At 40.7% G+C, this 21483-nt stretch overlaps 1 protein-coding gene across 3 annotated transcripts in view; it reads right to left on the bottom strand.

The window, feature by feature from the left end:
- The window catches only part of AHCYL1 (adenosylhomocysteinase like 1), a 38572-nt gene that overhangs the window by 7509 nt on the left and 9580 nt on the right, over positions 1-21483 (bottom strand). For all 3 annotated transcript variants that reach the window (XM_059137987.1, XM_059137988.1, XM_059137989.1), the window contains exons 2-7: positions 6641-6752; positions 4222-4365; positions 3158-3258; positions 2634-2736; positions 1159-1253; positions 471-577 (exon numbers count right to left, since the gene is read on the bottom strand). In XM_059137987.1, coding sequence (XP_058993970.1) covers positions 471-577; positions 1159-1253; positions 2634-2736; positions 3158-3258; positions 4222-4365; positions 6641-6752 — 662 coding nt within the window. The remainder of the gene's footprint in view (positions 1-470; positions 578-1158; positions 1254-2633; positions 2737-3157; positions 3259-4221; positions 4366-6640; positions 6753-21483) is intronic.

Below are 21483 nucleotides of genomic sequence, written 5' to 3'. Positions count from 1 at the left end.
GTTGCCTATGTGTGCTTGTGTGAGCGTGTGCAGTGTGCACACAACGGAGAAACACTCTTCCAGAAAGAGATCTTTTAGGGTTTTTGACAAGCCAAGAATACTCTGCCCAGTTTTACTTTTTGTAGTGTGTATAATATATAGTTTTACAACAGGATTTTTTTCCGTATTTCAAATATAAAATTTTAATACAATATTGAATACAGTTTTCCAGATACATTCATTCCCTATACCTCCCAACACTGGTTGAGACTCACAGTGGAATAAGTGGGAAAGAAAAATGTGTGAACTAGAACCTGAAATAACTGCCATTTAGGATCTCCTGGATTCTTCAGAAGTAAAAACAGAAGTTTTATCTAATGAAGGTACTCCCATTTAGTTACACGTCTGAAACATAGCCCTCAAGCCTAATGGAGACCAGGAGAGTTTGCTGAGGCAAGGACACAAGGGGCAGCTACTCCAGAATCTGTTACCTGTGAACACCAGTCACGCTCTCTTCCACAATGCCTCGGATCTTCTTAAACACGTTTGGATACTTCTTATAAACCCAGTGGGTTAAGTCTCCCCCATCATCCAGGATCTACAGAACAGCCAGAAGACTTCTATGGGCATTCAGGCTGCTAGAGCTGGGGGGAACTTTGAACCCACTTTCTGTTCTAGTAAGAGAGCCCTGTATGTTTTGGAGGAGCACTCCTCAGAGCTCCTTCGAACAGGTTTAGACAGTGGAAACACAGTCAAATCTGTTGGTGTAGAATGGTTAAAAGGATTCCTAAGTTTGTTCTTGGCTATAGTGAAGAGTACTAGGCTAATCACAGACTCGTTTTTAGTCTAGAGTCTTGAAATATATAGCTCTGTGGGATGCAAAAGGCGAGCTGGGGCAGGAAGGAAAGAAACCAGAATTCTACTCCAAAGAGGAACCACATTATTTCTTTCTATTTCATTCTGCTGTGTTTGAGCCACAAGTGTTCACTTTAGTTTTACCCTTCCCCCACCTTTCCATTCAGTACTCAGACCCATTCTGAATAGGTACTGAGCTAAACACTCTGACAACAAAGTAAGTGTATCAGAACATACATCCAAAACATATTTAGGGAACCATGCTTTGAGGGAAAAAAGGAAACAAATCTATGGTCAAAGTGTGGGATGAATATACATCATTACCATGTTAGCTTGCCAACCATCCATGTTCACACAGCGGTCAATACACCACCAGAAGTCATCTTCTGACTCGCCCTTCCAGGCAAACACGGCAACTCCTGTGGGGATGGGAACAAATCAGCTCACTCCTCCTTCTGGGAGTCTGCTATACCAATACCACTTTCTGAGATCCATGTGAAGAGGAAAAGGGCTACAGGAACTATGTTGGACAGGAAACAACTCTGAAAGGGCAAAAAGTCAAAATGGCACCTGTGGTTCAGAATTCGGTAACAAATTTAAGAGATTTTTGTTTTTTTAGAAGTATTTTGGAACCTTAAATTGTTACTCTCTTTCGTCAGTTTTATACTTGGAACTCTTAACAACCTAAGGAGATAAAGTGAAATGGGAATCATAATAAAGTTGTTCACGGGGCGCCTGGGTGGCTCAGTGGGTTGGGCCTCTGCCTTCGGCTCAGGTCATGATCCCAGGGGCCTGGGATCGAGTCCCGCATAGGGCTCTCTGCTCAGCGGGGAGCCTGCTTCTCCTCATCTCTCTCTCTGTCTGTCTTTCTGCCTATTTGTGATCTCTCTCTCTGTCAAATAAATAAATAAAATCTTTAAAAAAAAAATAAAAAATAAAGTTGTTCACTAGAACATTATTTGTATTAGCAAGAATCTTGGAACAACCTAAATGGTCAACATGAGTAAAACAATGAAGAAAAATCATGTGGCCGTATGATTATTACGAATGATTCTTTCAAGAAGTTTTCAGGGACATGGAAAACTTCTTCTGAAAGTGTTATGTTTTAGGTTATAAATTATATATTGAGACTTATTTCTGTAAAAAGTCAATAGAAAAAAGGAAAAATGTGTAAAATATTATCCCTGTGCAGTAGGATTATTATTATTATTTGGAAATTCCTACATTTTCTGTAATGAAACACCAGAAAAGAACAAGAAAATCAAGAGCATTATAAAGTTGCTCTCTGAGGATCCCAGGGAGATGGTAAATCCTTTAAGAAACCTCACAACAATTTTCTTCTGAACATTTTTACAGTAAAAACTGTTTCAAGCTGAGCTGAACTTATAAGTAGTCCATATAGTTTCAATACAATATGGAACACCAAATTATCTAATGAGCTACTAGTACTAAAGGCACTTCTTACTTGTGTGCCCTCAAAAGCGATGAGCCTTTGGTGAAAAGAGATCAGCTGAACTCCTATACCTCACACAGTTTAACATTCCTCCTTGTTCACTTACCATTAGAATTAAGCATCTCCCCATATAATTAAGATTCTTTTCAAAGGTCATTCTTTATGATTGTATCAGGGATATGGACCTTCCTTTTATTACCCATTTTCTTCCTGTTGCTATTCTTATTACCCTCCAAAGTTTTATAGCCTCTAGACAAACACATAACCATAAAGATAGTTTTGATACGTAGATATTTTACTTAAATAATTATTTTGAAGCACTGTTGGTGAAAAAGGCTAAACTTACCAGCCTCGGCCAGGGCCGCAGCCACTTCGTTCTGAGTGGAATAGATGTTGCAAGCAGACCAGCGGCACTGAGCCCCCAGGGCACAGAGTGTCTCAATCAACACCTGCGTAGACATACGGGAGGACAGAGTGAGAGAGAGGAGGGCCGGGTGGAAGCAGCACACAAGGGGACCATGCCCAGCAACTCTGCAGCAACTAGTGCTACACTGGGAAGTTGTAAGAGGGTATGGTCCAGTGAGGGAGCCTACTGCTATCTAACTTTACCCCAAAGATGTGTTCCTAAAAGTCTTAACATCTTCCTAACAGTCGTATTTTTGCAGATCTAGCTCTCCCTGAGTCAGGTCTGTAAACATACGTTGTAACTATACACAGAGTGGAAAACCCCATTACTGTGTAACAGGAGGTCCCACCTAATAGTCATTAGCATTTGGAGATTGGATAGACAGGAAAGGAAAAGCAAATTTTAAAAAAAGTTTATTTTTCCCCCTCATCAGAAGTCCCTCTTTAGTATCCCAGCAAACTCACCGCTGTCTGGGCTGTGATGTGTGTACAGCCCACTATTTTAGCACCAGCCAAGGGCTTCTCCCCCTGAGCACGTTTCCTGAGTGAAATCAGAGCAGACATGTCTGTGAAAGAACAGAGGATTTGAGCTAGGTCTGCACTAGCAGTATTACCAATTTCTGCCCCAGCAACATCTAGGGGTGGTCTAGATCTGTTGAGATATTTCAAGATAAGGTAGAAACACCAAATTTCCATGATGACTGGCAGCTTCAACAGCAGAAAGACAGTTGGGGAGTTGTTATCCAACTGCTTGGAAATTTCTGTCTTCCTGCAGAGGACTGAACAGAGAATGAATTCTCACATCTGGTCAAAATGGAGAGTGAATCTCATCATTCACTTGGGAGGAGGGAAGTTGTTATGGCATTGGCTAAAGGACTCCTAATCATCAAACCAGGAAGGATATCTTCACCCTCAGCAGAAGAGCACTTGCTTTTTTTCTATGCATCCTAACCCCATTCTGTCAGTCTGTTTGGTTTTGTACTTACCCCCAGCAGAGAGCACACCTTTAGTGTGAAAGTAACAAGAGTAAAAAAACCTTTATCAGGAGTGGGGTGGGTGGGGAAAACCATGATTTAACGGACTGTCAGTCACTTTCACTCTTGCTCCAGCAGAGGGTGCTAAGGACCAAAGACCAAAGAGACACTGGTCACCACATCCTTAGCTGAAAACCCTCCCACATCTGCTGCTTCTGGAAAATGTGGGTCTCTGAGATTGGCAGCTGTGGTAGAATCCCGCAGAACTAACCACCATGTAGTGATCCAGGACTTGCTGAGTCCACAAGGAGATCTCCGAATATGGTGTCATGGGGGAGGAAAACAGAAACTGCTCTGTGTAATTACTACGTGCTGAGAACAGGAAGCAAGGAGAACAAGAACCCTGGGGCTCAAGCTGCACGCAGAGAGATCTGCTTATACAAGAGCCCAGAATGTTGAATTTTTCAAGGTGACTTTCAAGTGTCAAGTTGTTTGTGGATCCTGATGACCAGCAAGTGGGTTGCTTCTGGTCCCCTACCCACTCCCTTTCTTTACCTTGCTCTGCAATCTCAATCTCCCGGCGTCCAAATTCTGCCTGCTTGATGTTCTTCACACAGAAATTGCTGCTGCCCTTGGAGTTGGTCTGCTGTTTCTCTCGGGGGGAAACCTCATCATCAGAGCTATCTGTGTAGGACGCAGCTAGAGCCAGGAGAGAAAAAAACAAGGACAGAAAATCCTCAATGGCCCTAACTCCACAAAGTGTACTCCCCCCAAGGACTCTCATTTAAGTTAAGCAGACTCAGAACTGGAGCCACCTTTTACACTACTCTCAGGTCTCCCTCCTCAGAGTCTAATGGATGAATGACATTGTTGTGGATCTCTCAATGCTGGAACCCTTTCTTTCACCCTGATGATACCCTACCCTTAGTCCCTATAACGGGAAGCTACAGAGCCCACTCCTGCACCAGCTCTACGGATCCCAGCTAATAGGGGCACTGGGTCCCAATGTGGATTGGAACGGGACATGGCGAAGATGGAAGAACACTTTAGGGCATGTAAGGAACACCACTGCTGTAGAACACTGGTTCTACATCTACAGCATTCATCAGAATCATGTGGAAGGTTTGTTAAAATACAAATGGCTAGGCCCCACCGCCAGAGATTCCCAATCAGCAGATCTCGGGTGGCACCCAAGAATTAGCATTTCTAACAAGTCCCCAGCTGTTGCTGCTGTTGTTCAGAAGACTGCACTCTGAGAACTAGTAACACGGATGACAGTGCTAAGAGAATCTTATAAGGGATTTTACACTAGGCTGTGCTCAAGCAATACAAAGATGGAAAGAAACGACTCAAAAGGTGAGTGAGTAGCTCTGGTTCTACTGCCAGCCCTGAGATCACTCAGTATGTTCAACTTTAAAAAAACCAGCTTCACATAAAGGCTAAAGATGTCCTTTCAGATAGATGTGTAGGGGGACATAGAGTAAACACTCCCCTACTCTCAAATCACTTCTTTCCTCTCTGAATCAACGAGTGGTTCCCGATCTGTCTCTGCCAGTGTATCAGGTCTCTCTCACTGTCTTCCACACACTGCTAGCCAACACAAATACTCCCAAAGGTATCTGTCTCACCAGACAAATGAACTAGATCACAAAATTAAAAAAAAAAAAAATGCTCTGATAAGCTCCTGTTAATGCATGGACATCAAGATTTTTGAGAACTTTGCTAAAGCTTTCTTCACTCCCTCCTTCCATCTTCCTCTTAGAGCCCGGCTTTTCACGATGAATTCTCTCTCTGCTGGAATCGGTCTGCTTATCACTCCTACTCTTTCGTATCTGTCACTTCAAAACACCTTTTATTTTTGACAGCCATTATGTTTTGAACCTCTTCTTGCACACATGCCACAGTGACTCTGAATATTCACTTATTTCAATACTTAACCCTGTAGACCACCATTTGCTCTTATCTGCTTATCTTATCCAAGCTGGGTTATCTGTGGCATGGGGCAGAAGACACTTTTTTAAAAAATGCATTTGCTTTTAAAAACAAAAACAAAAACAATCCTTTCCCCTCAAAGTCCAGTCCTTAATGTTAACAACACCATATAAACAGTATTCTGGCAAAGTCATTTATGGAGATGGCAAATATCTTTGCTGAAACTAATAGCAATCTACGACCTTGGGCAAGCCTCTTAAACTCTTAAATGTTTCCTCAGTTGAACAGTGGGGGTGGGGTTATATCAGACACCCCTGTGGATCTTCCAGTGTCTACTCTGCTAGTACTCAAATCATAACTTCTACATCCCAAACCACACTAACTTTCCAGTACTCCATGTAAAGTTGAGGACACAATTAAAAAAAAAAAAGCTTACTTATATAGGATCAAATTAGGAGAGGACTAAAAAGAAACAGAGCTGGAGCCACATTATCATACTTGAACCTCTCCTACTCCAGAGGTGAACAGGGGAGGGCACTTCAACATAAAGGGTAACCTAGCAAATAAAAAGGAACTAAAATACTCACTCTTCTTGTTACCAATCAAGCAGTCTTAGAGCCAAGAAAGAAAAAGACAGGTGGCAGGGTATATCTTAAACAACAGAGTTGGAAATTATGCTTCCAAAGTACACCTCTTTTTCAAGGCCAGTTCGATCAGCCAAAATAGAATTGATTTTCTCCCTTTGTGATGTGGGTGGAGAAACGTGGGAATGGGAACTGGCCCAGCACTACCAAGCAGGCACTGGCCACAGACCACACGCAGAGACAGCCAGGGGAAGAGAAATCTCCGGATGACAAAAGCCTCCCCAGCTACAAGCCTGACTGGGGACATTCTCATTGCCCAAGTGCTAATTATCAGCTCTCAGCACAAAGATGGGAAGAACTTTCAGATTCTAGATAAGTAAAGTACAGTGGGCAGAGAACTAGATTAAGATTCTGGAACTGGGAAGGGAGATCAGTGTGGACATAAGTTCTCCACCTACCTGAACTGTAGCTGTCCGTGGAAGACTGGGAGATGGAGCGAGACAAAGATCGGCGGCCTGTCTTGGTGGGGAATTTGGTGAACTCCTGCATGTCATCAGCAAACTGGATTTGCTGTAAGAGGAAGACGAACAGTTGAAAATTTACAACAGGAATTCTAGGAAATGTTCCATTTTTTAAGGCCATGTATTTCCTTCCCTAAAACCAATGTTACTACATAGTTCCTACAAGCCAGCAATTCTCAGACTAGAGTGAGGGTGGGCGGAAGTTATTGCTGACTCCTCCCCAAATGCCAATTACTGCTTCTTTCCAATTGTTGTAGAATTTTGGGGTGGGGGGGAGCTCAAGACCGAACTTTTTTAAGCATCTGTCCAAATTTCACAAATCTTTCTTCTCACATTCCATAAAGTTTTCTTTCTTCTTACAAACTTGACAGGCTCTTTACCCTTCCTCCCAACTCTACCAAAAAAATACACAATCTCATAGTGCTTCTGCTTTTTTTTTCCCCCAAAGGATTCTCTTGAAGCACATTCTCATCCTGAAATTAGCAATGGTCCTGTTGTTTGAAGAAAATTATGGAGTTGCCTTGAAATGGTGATAGGCACTGGGGTGCCAAGTCAGAGTCCAATGATACTTATACTTCACAAAGCCATGCAGTATGCCCAGAACTTTCCACATCCAATAAAATACTGGCATACAATAAAGCATGCAAAATTCAAAAAAATATATGCACTCCACAGTAAAATCTAACTAATTAGGACAAATTTGAAGCAGAAAATAAATGACTTGGTAAAATCTTTATTAAAAACTTCATTAAACGAAATACACCAGAAGTAGGTAATTGTTTGAAGGATACTTGGAAAATGGGCTTTAATAAATGGCAAATACCTTATAATTAATGTAACTCAGAAACTTAATGGATGCTTCTAAAATGTATGAAAACATTTTCTTCTATTAAATGGTTTAAACCTTCCTCCTGAATGCTGATAAACCCTTTAAAATACAAAATAAACTTCAGCCTCCTGCAAAACAGAACAGTTTGAGACTATGAATTGAGATTCTCCTCACAATCTGACTAAATCTGAAAAGGTTCCCATGGAGAATTCATTAAGCTAAGTCTTTAGCAGATAACTCTGGAAATATAAAAGCTATTACAGATTAAAATCTTCTCCCCATAATGCTAGCAACATGGTTATAGCCACTCTGAAGCCAGAACAGTAAACTGCTTGTTTGTTACAGCGGCAGTATAAGAATCAGGCGTAAAAGTGCAACACAGAAAAAGAACTCAGTAAATAAAAAGCATTCAGTCTAAACAACATACACGACACCAGAACTTGATTAACAAGTATCTTTATACATCCTAAGCAGCTTTTTTAGTTTAGTTGCTAAAACTTAAATAATTTAAATGCCAAAAGCACAGTGCCTTTCAAAACAACCAACAAACCAACCAACCCACCCCACTCTTTGGGAGCACCTGTGTGGCACATTTGGTTAAGCAACCAACTCTTGCTTTCGGCTCAGGTTGTGATCTCAGGGTCATGAGACAGAGCCCTGGCTCCATGCTCAGCATGGAGTCTGCTTGTTTTTCTCTCCCTCTGCCCCTCCCATCACATGCACTCTTTCTCTCAAATAAATAAATCTAAAAACAAAACAACAAGCCCACTCGAAGTGGCCACAGGTCAGCATGTGCCCTTCAAGAGCGGATTTCCCACTGCATGTTCACATGACTTCTGCAGTCAGCAAAGCCAGTTTTACTGAAGAGATTTATCCAGGACCAAGGTAATGACTTTCAAAACCAACATGCAGTTCTTTCGGTGGGAGAAAAAATACAGTCAAGAGACCATCAATGCTTTTTAACACCCTGCAGAGGCAGCCCTTCCTCCATCAGCCTCCTTGTTCCTGGCATAGGCAGTCTAGTCGGAAGCTACTCTTTTCTCTTGGCTGTTATGATTCCCTCCCCTGTTCATCTTTTTTCAAAAGGCTCTGGGCACATTCCCAGACACCACCTACCTGGTGGTGGCGGGGGTGGGGGAGGGAAATGCAGTAACATTCGCAGTTTCTTAAATAAAAAAAAAAGGAGAGAGCGGGAGAGAGAGGTGGCTGTGGCAAGATAGAAATGTTTCTGCAGCAACCTAAGAACTGATTTAATAGTCGTAATCCTACCTTGTATTAACAAAGCTCATCAGTAGTCTACAGCTTAGCAAAATCTTTCCCATCTAAAAATATTAGGCTGTGTTGCAAGCAGCTTACTGATCAGTGCAGTGCCCCATCTCTCAAATAATGAATATATCCATATTTGAAGTGGGCAGACTGTTCATTCAAGCCATGGCATGGATGGGTGGCTGTCTATTCTTGGAGCTCTCTGATATTTTCACTGCTTACAGATAAGGTGGTCCAGCTATATGAAGATGCCTGATCACCGTGTCCCCCACCCCGCCCCAACTGCGTGCTGAGGAGAACCCAGATCACAACTTATGCTCTGCCAGTGCCCACCCGGCCTGCTTGCTCCAGGGCGGCCTGACAGCCTGCAGCTCTGTTTTTCTTTTGAAGTACGGCCTGGAGCTGGAGCTGTTCACCTTCACATTGTAAACAAAGACACTGCGGTCAAGAGCAGGGTTTGAATATTACCTGTTTTTCCCTCTAGTGAAACCAGATCTCAGCAACAGCCCTCTAAGTTGGGATGGTTTCACCCCACTTACACAAATATGATCATTTAGGTAAAAACAAAATCTGAAGATGGCTGCAAAGCTGTTCCGTTTACATTACTTCCTATTATCATCATTTCTTCCCATCATAATTAAGTCTCCACTGGTGTACCTCAGTGCTTCTTCAAAGCTGTTATCTTTAAGGAAGGCTAGTTCTAAATAGGATGTAGACTGGGAAAGGGAGAGGGAAAAAGAGATAAGGTAGCTGGAACTTCAAAAAGTATCTGAAAATCAAAAAGTCCTATGTTAAAGAACTATTTTGTGTTTGAATACTCACCATCCCATAAACAGACTTACCCACACCAAGCATGCCAGTGTTTCATTCTTGAACTAATATTACAACTGAGAAAAGTTAGAAGGTCAGATTGACCCATTCTCCAAATAGCACATCCAAATACAGAAGTCTATTTGGCGTGCCTTAAAAACTCAATTAAATATCAAGCCAATTCAATGTGCTATTTTAAAGCACCCATTCGAATGGCTCAGTGGGTACAATGGTTGACTCTCTTCCATGTGACACTGAAAAGGATGAAAAGAAGCTTTCCAAAGAATCTGGGATCTGGTGCACCCACCACCTGGTGGGTAAGTGTGGTGACAAGCGAGCTGAAAGAACTGCTGTTTATAATTTATGAAGAAAAAGGGATCACAGGCAACCCAAAACAGTTATCAGCCTCCAGGGAAGACAAACTGTTTAATACTATTCATTCGATTTATCCCAACTGGTTTTTACCATCAGAAGCTGAAAAGTTTACTTCCACAAACACATGTTCTACCTACCCAGATGTTAAATAATAGCTTAGCCACACTTCCTTCCCAGGTCCCACCCAATCTTGCTGTCTAGCTCCTGAATCCCCGAGAACTGAAAGCCATCAGAATTGCACTATGTATAGCCAAGGGATGATGATCAGGATAATACTCATGGAGTGTTACATTCTTTTCGTCAACACATTTGGGAGGCACCGACTAAGTACCCAGCACTATCCCAGGGAAGATCTATGAAAGGAAATAAGAGCCATAGATTTCGTCTACTGAGAGGGTAACCGTAACACAATTGGCCATCATAGAATTTTACTGCTTCTTGAGGAAGAGCCTAGGTAATGCAGTCTAACAGTCTTATCTGGATATTGTTCAGCTTAGGGCTCCAAAATTCAGAGGTTAGGCCAGACATGTTAAGAAACTTGTGACTTCACATGCTATCTAGCAGCTTTTAACTTCCTCAGAAAGGTTTCCTCCTAAGGGTGAAGGAGAGACTCAAAGGTAAATAGCAATCATTAGGAAAACAAACCATTAAGAGCACAGCTTAGAAGTGAGTAGAGGGACTGGTCTATCTTTCTGCTGGGGAGTATGTGAAGGGCCAGTATCCCCCCTTCTGGTACACGACTGATCTTCTGAGGCATTCCCAAATTTATATGATCTGTCCCACTGTCTCCTCCAGCATACTGTATGTGCAGAATTTTCTGCATATTTCTCAGCTAATACTTAGCAACTGAGCAAAAAGATGACTATCAGAAGGTAGAAATTTTAATAAGGTCAATTACTAAGGTGTTGTAACACCTTCCAGGATTCCTTCGTCTTTTCTAATCCCTCTTCCACACATCTTCTGGCTAATAGATTCCTTCTTCTATAGAATCTACTCTCATCTGCTCTCTTTTCAAAGGGAAAGAAGAGGGTATGGCTATCAGCCTAAACAAAACAGGTGCAAGATCTTGCCTTGATACTTACCACTGATCAGTCTGATTCCATTTCGGATGAATCCAAAGAAATAGTTATCAATAAACACCAATATTTTGGTACAAGAGCTATGTAAGTCTGCACATCTATCACACCTTCAATTAGGTAAAAGAAATTTCCCAAAGAAGAAGGGTATCCTCTTCCCAACGTGCTGCTCCCAGGTACACCACCAGAAAATAATTTATCTCAAGGGACTCAATCTCAGGCCACTGAGTTGAATCCACAGCCGCCTTCAGTCACTTCTTCCACTCCCTAGTGCAGAAACCAGGCTTCTGAGACTCAGCAGGTTTGGGCTGCTCCCTGTCCTCCTTCCCTGTCTCAAGTTTCTTAAGTTCTCAGTTTCCCCAGATGGGGCCTGAGCTGGGTGGGGGGCGGGGGAGGGTGACGGCAAGCTGACTAATCACAGCACATATCTCCCTCCATCACTCCACCTATCTCTGTCTCAAGGGTAACAGGATATAATATGCACATGCACGTGTACACACACACACACACACTGCCAGAATACACTTCTGGAAGAAACAGTGTTTTCAAAAATGGGACTTAACTTGATCTTTCATCAATGCTGGTGGGAGGAAGGGGTGAGGCAACACCAGGGCTCACACTGCCTAGTCACTTAACCGGTGAAAACCTCTGCCAAAGAGCAGTCTTACCCTTATCAACTACTCCCCCAACCCCCACCCTTCTTATGAGACAATGTACCTCATGGATTTCTATTAGCTCCTATGTTGTATCCTACTCGTTATGTTGTATCCTACTCATACAATGAGTAGGATACAACATATGTATTTTTAATATATACATTAAGTATAAATATAAATTGTGTGTGTGTATATATATTTTTATTTCTATTTTATTTTATTTTTTTTTGTAGAGGTGACTGAAGAAATCTAGATTCCTGGAACATATCCATGACTTCAGTGATACACGCAAGTTCCCTTTCAACTCACTCTCCACCCCCACTGTCCCATTTTCCCAACTTTATTCTCATTTTCTACATGTAAACACGTCAAAAGAATAGTATAATAAACACCCGTATACCCTCCCTCTACACTGAATCCTCCCATTTCCAAAAGTTTCTACCTCTGTATATATACACATGCATCCTTTCAAGTGATCCTGCCAAAAAAGATTGCAAACCTGAAAACTCACCAATCAATTCTTCAGAATGAATCTTCTAAGAATAAGGATATTCTCTTACAGAACCACAGTAACATTCTCATACTTTTAAGAATATTAACAAGCCTATATCATCCAGGCTGTGGTCAAACTTCTCCAATTATCTCAAGAATACCTTTCATGTGGGCGCCTGGGTGGCTCAGTGGGTTAAGCCGCTGCCTTCGGCTCAGGTCATGATCTCAGGGTCCTGGGATCGAGTCCCGCATCGGGCTCTCTGCTCAGCAGGGAGCCTGCTTCCTCCTCTCTCTCTCTCTGCCTGTGTCTCTGCCTACTTGTGATCTCTCTCTGTCAAATAAATAAATAAAATCTTTAAAAAAAAAAAAAAAAAAAAAAAAGAATACCTTTCATGAAGATATGGTATGTGCACAAGGGACTATTACATGGTCATAACAAAGAACGACACCTTGCCATCTGCAGCAACCACAGGGTATTATGCTAAGTGAAATGAGTCAGAGAAAGACAAATACCATACAATTTAACTCGTAAGTGGAATTTTAAAAAGCAAACAAGAAAAAAGAGACAGGGGCACCTGGGTGGCTCAGTGGGTTAAAGCCTCTGCCTTCGGCTCAGGTCATGATCCCAGGGTCCTGGAATCGAGCCCTGCATCGGGCTCTCTGCTCGGCAGGGAGCCTGCTTCCTCCTCTCTGGCTGCTTCTCTGCCTACTTGTGATCTCTGTCTTTCAAATAAATAAATAAAATCTTAAAAAAAAAAAAAAAGAGAGAGAGACAAACAAAAAACACACTCTTAAGTACAGAGAACAAACTGGTGGTGGACAAGAGAAGTGGATGGGAAGAGAACAGGGAAATAAAGAAGATGAAGACTTCACTTGATGAGCACTGAGTAATGTATAGAACTGTTATATCACTGTACACCTGAAATTAATATAACACTGTGTTATTCACACTTGAGCAATTAAAGAAAAAAGAATCTTTCATAGTTATAGACCCAAATGCCTCCCCAACTCTTCCAACCAGGATGGAATCAAGGTTCACTAAATGCATTTGGCTGTTAGGTTCCTTTAGTATCTGGTAATCTAGAACAGCTCTCCTGCTTTTATTTTATTCCCCTCTGCGGTATTTTTTTCCTGGAAGCGTACAGGCCAGTTGCCTTATGGAATCTCCCTTATTCTGAATTTTTCAGATTAGTTCTTTCCTGTAAATTGGAAGTTCAGTTTTGAAGTTTGACTTGGAAGAGATTAAAATTTTGGCAAGAATATTTCATAGCTAACATTGTATACTTTGCATCGTATCAGGCAGCACATAACATCAGGTTGTGCCATGATCAGTGACACCAAGCTGAACCCTGGGTTAAAGTGAGACCATCAGTCTCTGAAAGGTATATTTTCTCCTTTGCAAGTAAAGGTTAAATTGTGGGGTGTTATTTTTCAGCCTGTGAATATCCTGTTCCCTAGTGACTTTACCATCTGTTCATAATCCTTGCCTGAACCAATTATATTGGGGGGGGGGGGTTGTTACAGAATCATGGTTTTTTCCCTATCATTCTTTGCACATACATTAACTGGCATTACTTTTGTAAAGAAAAGTTTTTCTTCTCCTTCTTTTACTTTTTTACTTGTCATTCATATTTTTATTTATTCAATCTGTTACACTGAATTATACAATGAGTACACTCAATGCTCCCGTTGTCCCAAACTGGGCCAGTGGGAGTCTCCTTCAAGCTGACTCTTCTGTTTAAGCGCTTCCTTCCTTTCTGGCATAAGATACACTAGATTCACCTTGTTCTTTCTCTGCTTCAGACCGGGAATCAGCCATTTCTCCAAGAAGCCCATATTTCTTTCAGTGAGGAATGTCATATTGAAACTAGTTTCTGAGTACATAAATTGAGCTAGTTGTTATTAGAGGTGTCAGTGCTAGTAAGTTCTTTTATGGGACAGAGAAATCTTTTTGTTTACTCATGAGTTTATATTGATATTTCCATTTCAAATTTAACATTGTCTTTTTAAAACTTTTAATTTTCCTATTTGTATTTCTTTCCTCTTATGATGACAGTCTTGGTCTCTAATAGCAATCATACACTTACTTGTTTTATTCTGTAATACATCTAAAACAATTTCAAAATCTTAAGAGTAATATTACTAACAACATGCTACACAGTAAAGTATCAATATTTCACTGAAGTTCTTTTTGTCTTTAGAAAATACCTCAAAGGATGTATAGTTCAAGTATGATTTCCTAGGTGATTATATAATCAATTTGATATGTAGCTATTCATTTGTTTCTATTAACAAGCAATTATAAGGTTACCTTTTTTCTCTTTAATTTTTTGATATTTTATGAAACCACATCTCAAAGTTTTAAAGGTATAGTCAGAGATGTCTCTCTGCCATTTCCAACTCCACCCCCCTCCCCCATCACCATTTTCATTGGTTTCTGGTTTATGTTCATTTCTGGAGATAGAAAAAAAAAGTATGTATTTATACTCTTATTTTCCTTTTCTTACCCAAAAGCCAGAATGCTAAAATATTCTGCACCTTGGTTTTTTTGTTTGTTTTTTCCACTTAGGAAATCACTTTGAATTGGTTCAGAGTATAAGAATCAGTAATTCTTCTTTTTTTTTTAAATTAAGGGTTTTTTATTTTATTATTTATTTATTTTAAAAAATTTTTGACAGACAGAGATCACAAGTAGGCAGAGAGGCAGGCAGAGTGAGAGGAGGAAGCAGGCTCCCCACTGAGCAGAGAGCCTGATGTGGGGATCAATCCCAGGACCCTGGGATCATGACCTGAGCTGAAGGCAGAGGCTTAACCCACTGAGCCACCCAGGTGCCCCAAGAATCAGTAATTCTTAAATGCTGGGAAGGACTGCAGGTTACTACTATTCACCTTATATGTTTTTAATAAAAAGTCATTAACCTAAAGTCAACCTTGACTTTAAATAGAGCTCAAAGAAATTAAACTGGCAAACCTCACTGCATGGTATGCTGGGGTATTCTTTAAGATGAAAATTTGTCAAATGCTTATAAATAGGTAAAGCTGTACACATCAAATGAATTTTTATGCAAAGAAAAGTTAATAGCAAATGCAAGCAATCTATCAATGGACAGATCTAGAAGGAAGATGGAGTTTCTGACATTTTGGAAAGTGGCCACACAGACTGAGTAAATGCCATCTGTATAATTTCTTAGCCTGCCAAGAAGGAGCAAGATTGGAGATGTATAAAAACAATTCTTCCTTCCTTGATCTGGAAGTTTAGCTTATATGAAAGTGAAAACGAACTACATCTGAAAATTCAAAGCCTCTACACATACTTGTTTGAGTGCCTGAGTCCCACCTGTAAGTCAGAGCAACTTTGAGGAAAGCTATATCCACTGAGAGGTGCAAGACATGCAAATCCTTGCCAAACATTTTACAGCAGATCAACTACAAGCAGTTCCATAAAAGCAGTAGCTGAGTTTACCTAGATGTGCTTTCTAAACTCGAGACAAACACCCAGCCAAGGTTAATAAGACAGAAACCCTATCAGTTTTTTAGTTACTATCCATTGCTTCCCATAAAGTATAGGCTCAAGGGAGCAAAAAGTCATCAAAACTCAACATTAAATAAAGATATTAAAGCCCTAATACTGAACAGTGACTATGTAGTAACAGGTATTGTATCCAAATGTGGGTGGGTTAATAGGACCTTTCAGAACCACTCCGCAGACACATAGTTTCAATTTCAAAAAACAAGGTAAAATCACTTTTTAAAGATTCAGCTGCAGGTGGCTTTAGCTTCCATAGCTGTTAACAAAACAGAAAATATTAAACTTCTAGGAGACTAGAGACACAAGGACAAGAATGTGACCAACGGTTACATCAAAAACATAACTATATTTTTCATTCTAGAGCAGTAATGTTTGCCATCTCTTCCTGGCTTTCTAACTTGAGATGTGTATGTTCATTTTTAGATAAAAGTCTCAGGATGAAATCATGACCTCAGATAAACCTGTAAGAAAGAAAATGGTGAAAAGAATTGTTGGCTGTAATGTCTCTGGGGCTATTTAAAAATAAGTACTACCCAGATACCTGGGTAGCTCAGTTGGTTAACTGTCTGACTAGATTCGGGCTCAGGTCATGACCTCAGGGATCAGACCCTACATTGGCTCTTTGCTGGCTGTGGAGGCTGCTTAAGATTCTCTTGCTCTCCCCCCTCCTTTCCCCGCCACCCCATGCACTTGCTCAGTCTCTCTCTCTCTCTCAAAACAAACAAAAAGCAAACCAAAAACTCCAAACACACCAAAAAAACCCCAAAACAAAACTACCTGTTTGCTCCAGAATGAATACAGGATAATCCCCTCACTCTATTTCCCAGACCAGAATACAAAAGTGGAGCTTTCCTGACCCATGACTTTCTTAATGGTCATTTTCTAATGAGTAAAGTGGATAGACGCACAAGATAAAGATCTCTCTCTCTTTTTTTTTTTTTTTAATATTTATTTATTTGAGAGAGAGAAAGTGAGACAGAGCATGAGCAAGGAGAAGGTCAGAGAGAGAAGCAGACTCCCTGTGGAGCTGAGAGCCCAATGTGGGACTCGATCCCGGGACTCCAGGATCATGACCTGAGCCGAAGGCAGTCGTCCAACCAACTGAGCCACCCAGGCGTCCCAAGGATAAAGATCTCTTGCTTTATGTTGTATCGCAAACTAAAAGTCAAAATCAAATCTGCTATAGGAGGAGTTACTCAGCACGTTTTATCAGTAAGTAACAATGCCAGAACATCACTGATCTCAGTATTTTTCAAACCATTTTTGTTTAAATGTTGGCATACAAAGAACAAGTAAAACCACCTGTAAGCATCACATCAGGACTTTTACTTACTGCTGATCATAAATTTGAAATCCACATTTAAACCAATATTGTAAAAACAAAGGTCCTGTGAACGCCTGTATTCTTTTTTAAAATATTTTTATTTTATTTATTTGCAGAGAGACAGAAGATAGAAAGCACGAGCAGGGAGAGTGGCAGGTTCCCTGCTGAGAAAGGAGCCCGACGTGATACTCCCAGGACCCTGGGATCATGACCTGAGCCAAAGGCAAAGGCTTAACCAACTAAGCCACTCTGGCATCACCTGAATGCCTAGATTTCTATGACGTTCTAGTTTAAGCACTCTGCTTCAACATCAGTGGCCCACAGATATGACTTCTTTATAGAGGATTCCTTACAGAGGATCTGTATTTTCAAAATATTTTAGAATCTTTGAGTGCAGGATTTACTCTTCACAGATGAAAAAAAAGAAAAGGGGTGGGGATTAAGTGACTTGCTGAAGGCAAATTTGCTAACAATGCTGAGATTTAAAAAAAAAAAAAAGGAAAAAGCAAGGGAGACAAAAATCCCTACAGGTCCAGTACTATTATCCTTCTTTTGGAATAGGCTGGAATAGCAGCTTTCCCCTGTATTTTCAAGAAGTCAGTTACAGAATAGTCTACTATTGCACAGAAGCTCTCTGAGCTTCCAGATGAGCACTTGTGAATCTAGGGATGGAAAAAAATTCTTTCTGTTCCAAAATCTACATTGATTTTGGGAGAAGTACAATGATGCAAAGAAATATATTAAAGTTGCCAACAAATTGCCTTGAGGAGTATGGTTCCTTGGGCTGGAAAGGGTGAGGAGAGAGTAAGAGACCAAACATTGTGGAAGCAAAAAGTTCTGTGCTGGCATGTATGTCCACTGTCTTCTGGTGGCAGAATGGAGAGGAGGAGAATGCACAGGCAATCTAACCCTGACCACTAGGTGAGAGAAATGACCCCAAAATGTCTTATAGGCATCAAGAGCAATGTGGAAATTTCATCTGTGTTTATTACACAAGGAGATTTTCAAATTTGGTATGGTTAAAACCAACCAATGATTTTTTTTTTCATCATCCAGGAAACCTGCTATTTTCATAAGAAATGACCATATTGAGGGGCGCCAGGGTGGCCCAGTGGGTTAAGCCTCTGCCTTCAGCTCAGGTCTTGATCTCAGGGTCCTGGGATCGAGCCCCACATCGGGCTCTCTGCTCTGCAGGGTGCCTGCTTCTCCTTCTCTGCCTGCTGCTCTGCCTACTTGTGATCTGTCTCTCTCTGTCAAATAAATAAATAAACTCTTAAAAAAAAAGAAGACCATACTTTAAAACATGCAACAGAGAATACATTTTAAATTGTGTTTTTTAAGGCAACTTATTTATGTTGTGCACAATGGGAACGTGGGCGTTTTACCTCTCACACACAGCACAATTAGAGTATATGTCCTTAAACTGAGAACTCCACCAGGTCCCTTTCTCACCTGTGGTGTGGTATTCAAAAAATCTACTCCAAGTCACCTTGCATCTTCTAATGTGTCTGAAAGATCTGGCATATTTATAGATCTTTCTGTAAATCTTTCAGATTTTTCCAATACAAAACAAGTTCTCTGACTTTACAACAACTAAAAAATAGTTCTTATATGGTTATTAATTTTATTGAAGTATTCTGGATTTAAGCAATATGATTATTGAATTTTGATTTCATATCTATGGTAGGTATTTAAACTACTCATTTAATGAATGAAGAAAACATTCTGGCTATATGGTTTAGGATAATTTTTCAAAAAACTGAGTAGCAGGTTTTAACTATATAGCTTACATGCTGAATAGAACCTTAAACAGTCCCAGAAGTGAGGTCTGAAATTCCTCTGATCATTCAAAGGGCTTTTTTAAAAATAGAAAATAAATTGGTGGTATGATTCTATTCCCCTAGATTAGGGAGCTTTGGTTTTTAATGGATCATTGAGCAAACATCGAGACATCCATATATTAACAGCAGGTTGGAAGGTTTCATAGCAGATCAGCTTTTCCATATGCTGGACAAACTGGAGCAGTTACAACTGAATCATCTAGAGCCTCCAGTCTCCTTTGGCGGGGGACTGTGGGGTCTGTTCTTTAATGGGCTCTGAATGTACAGCAGTTTGGCTTAGAAGGCCTTGAATACAGCACTTTCTCAGTGTGGGTCTGGAAAGTTCCCCTTAAATCTCTGGAAAGAGAAACAATTCCCTGTAAAGATCACCCTTCAAGAGGTCTTGATCTGTAGTTATGCTAATGATCAGATTCCAGGGAGGTCAAGGTAGAACTGGCACAGGGCTCTGGGTGCTCACTGTGCTCCAACCTCTATTTTGGCTGTGTCCTTTCTACAAAATTCTTTTCCCAGTGTCCCAAATGAAATTTCATTCATACTTCTGCAGTATATGTTATACATGGTACTAACTCTAAGGCAGGGTTTAGCCATTCATTCAAGTCAAACACCCAGTCTCCCAAGGACAGAGACATATTAATATTGGTATACATAAAGCAAAGCTTGGTCTGCCCTCCCCTTTTTATTCTGAGTTCTGTTTGGTAATAAAGGAATAGTGGCAGACCCTTATGGAGTAAAAAAGAATCTTCTTTTTTTTTTTTGGCGTGGGTCTCAAATCTACTCCCTTTGGCTTAAGGCTACCTGGCTTGCCAGCTCAAACACCTTTCTGGGTTCCACCCTACCTTGTTTCCTCTCATCTCTCTCCGGTCTTTTTGCTCCTTGGCTATTTCCTCAGCCCCTCATCAATCAGCTCCTTCTGTGAGGCTGTATGCTGAAGCCAGAATTTCGCTAAAACGTCCTCTCATGATCTTTACAATTTTACTACACTCTTAGTCTAGGAATTGATAATATAAATTATCATGTTAAGAAAATTCTCATCTTCTGACCCAACTTTTAATCCACTGAGTCCAAGAAGCTCAGTCTACCAGAGATCAAGAGGTGGGAATGAGAACAATGTCAAAATCATTCAAAGAGCACATTCTCAAGAAATGCTATTGGTGTAGTGGAGGCAAATTCCTTGCACTTGCTTTTTTAGAGGCACCCTCAAGTTCTTTACAAATGGCCTTGGCTATGCATAAGAAGAAACTACAACCCAATGTGGCTAGGACAGAACAATCCCAAATATCCAACTCATGGCAGGCCATGATCCTAACCACCAGGTTCTCCATTCTAGACAAGCGTTCTAGGTTTTTAGCCTGGGTTTATGGATGGGCACCAGGCTGCCAACTCCCCTTATATGTGAATTGTCTCATATATACACATAATATTTACATTAAGATGTGTGTTTATTTTTCTGGAAGATAAACACAGTTCTGATAGGGTTCCAAACCCCAGATGGTTAAGAACCACTACACTTGACTTATGTGACCCGAATAATAACCTCTCAAGAATGTAAACTCCAGAGGATATGGATATTTGTCTTGTTCACTGTTGAATCCCAAGTGCCCAGCACAGGTCCTCAGATATAACAGTAAATGCTCAACCCTGAGCTGATTGAGCTGAATGATTTCTGGTCACAGTCTATGCTGAATATTTTGGAAAAGAAGAGTAACCTTAAGCTATTTTCAGGACCTCTCTCATGGGGCACAAGATTTTTCCTCAGTGCCAAAGTCATTCAAGGTAGGTGGGAGCTACATTACCATCCCAGTATCAGATTTCATAATAATTTTGGCCAGTCTTGCTAGATAATATAAAAGACTGGTTCTAAATATGGGATCTTTCAAGTTTAAGTGGTTTCATAAAGCATATACTATCCTATTCTCCACTTGCTCCTATCCCTCAACTCTTACCTATTCTGAATAAGGAGATCTAGGTTAGGGTCCTGAAATGAATGTTTTGAAAAGCTCCCTAGGTGACTGATTTTTTCTGTTCCTTTCACTCCACGAGAAGTACTCATCGAAGACAATCTAAGCAGGATCCGAAAAAGCAAACCCAAGCACAGTGAGTTCACCAGGCTCTTAGAGCAACTGAAGGCACACAGGTAACACAGGTAACAACCGGGTTAGACACAATTCGTTCAGAGATAAAACAAATACGGCAAAGAAGAAGAAAATCTGCCTCTTTAATACTAACTCCATCTGTCAGGTACAGCCAATCCATTAAACAGATCTACAGGGTTTAGGAGAACATGACAAAGAGCTTGTTGTAGGAAGACAGACTGTATTTTTACAATGGCTTGGTCCAAAATCAGTAAGAATTGGCAAGGTGCTCTCATTCCAAACATGCCCAGTGTTCAGCTAATCCCCTCCCTGTGGAGTCAAAAAAGAATGTGCAGAATTCTGAACCCTCTATTCCTCAAATAGGAGGGGTTCCTTCTTCTGAATGCAAGGCTTGAAACTAATCTCATCAACTCTCCACTCCTAATTACAAACTAGGTAGACGAAAGAGAGACCTCCCAACGTGGGTGCTCTCCATCTAACCTTTATGAT

Source organism: Mustela lutreola, chromosome 10 (assembly GCF_030435805.1).
Source record: "Mustela lutreola isolate mMusLut2 chromosome 10, mMusLut2.pri, whole genome shotgun sequence".
Taxonomy (NCBI): Eukaryota; Metazoa; Chordata; class Mammalia; order Carnivora; family Mustelidae; genus Mustela; species Mustela lutreola.
Note: the sequence above shows the minus strand (reverse complement) of the source record. Positions and strands in the feature narration are given on the sequence as shown.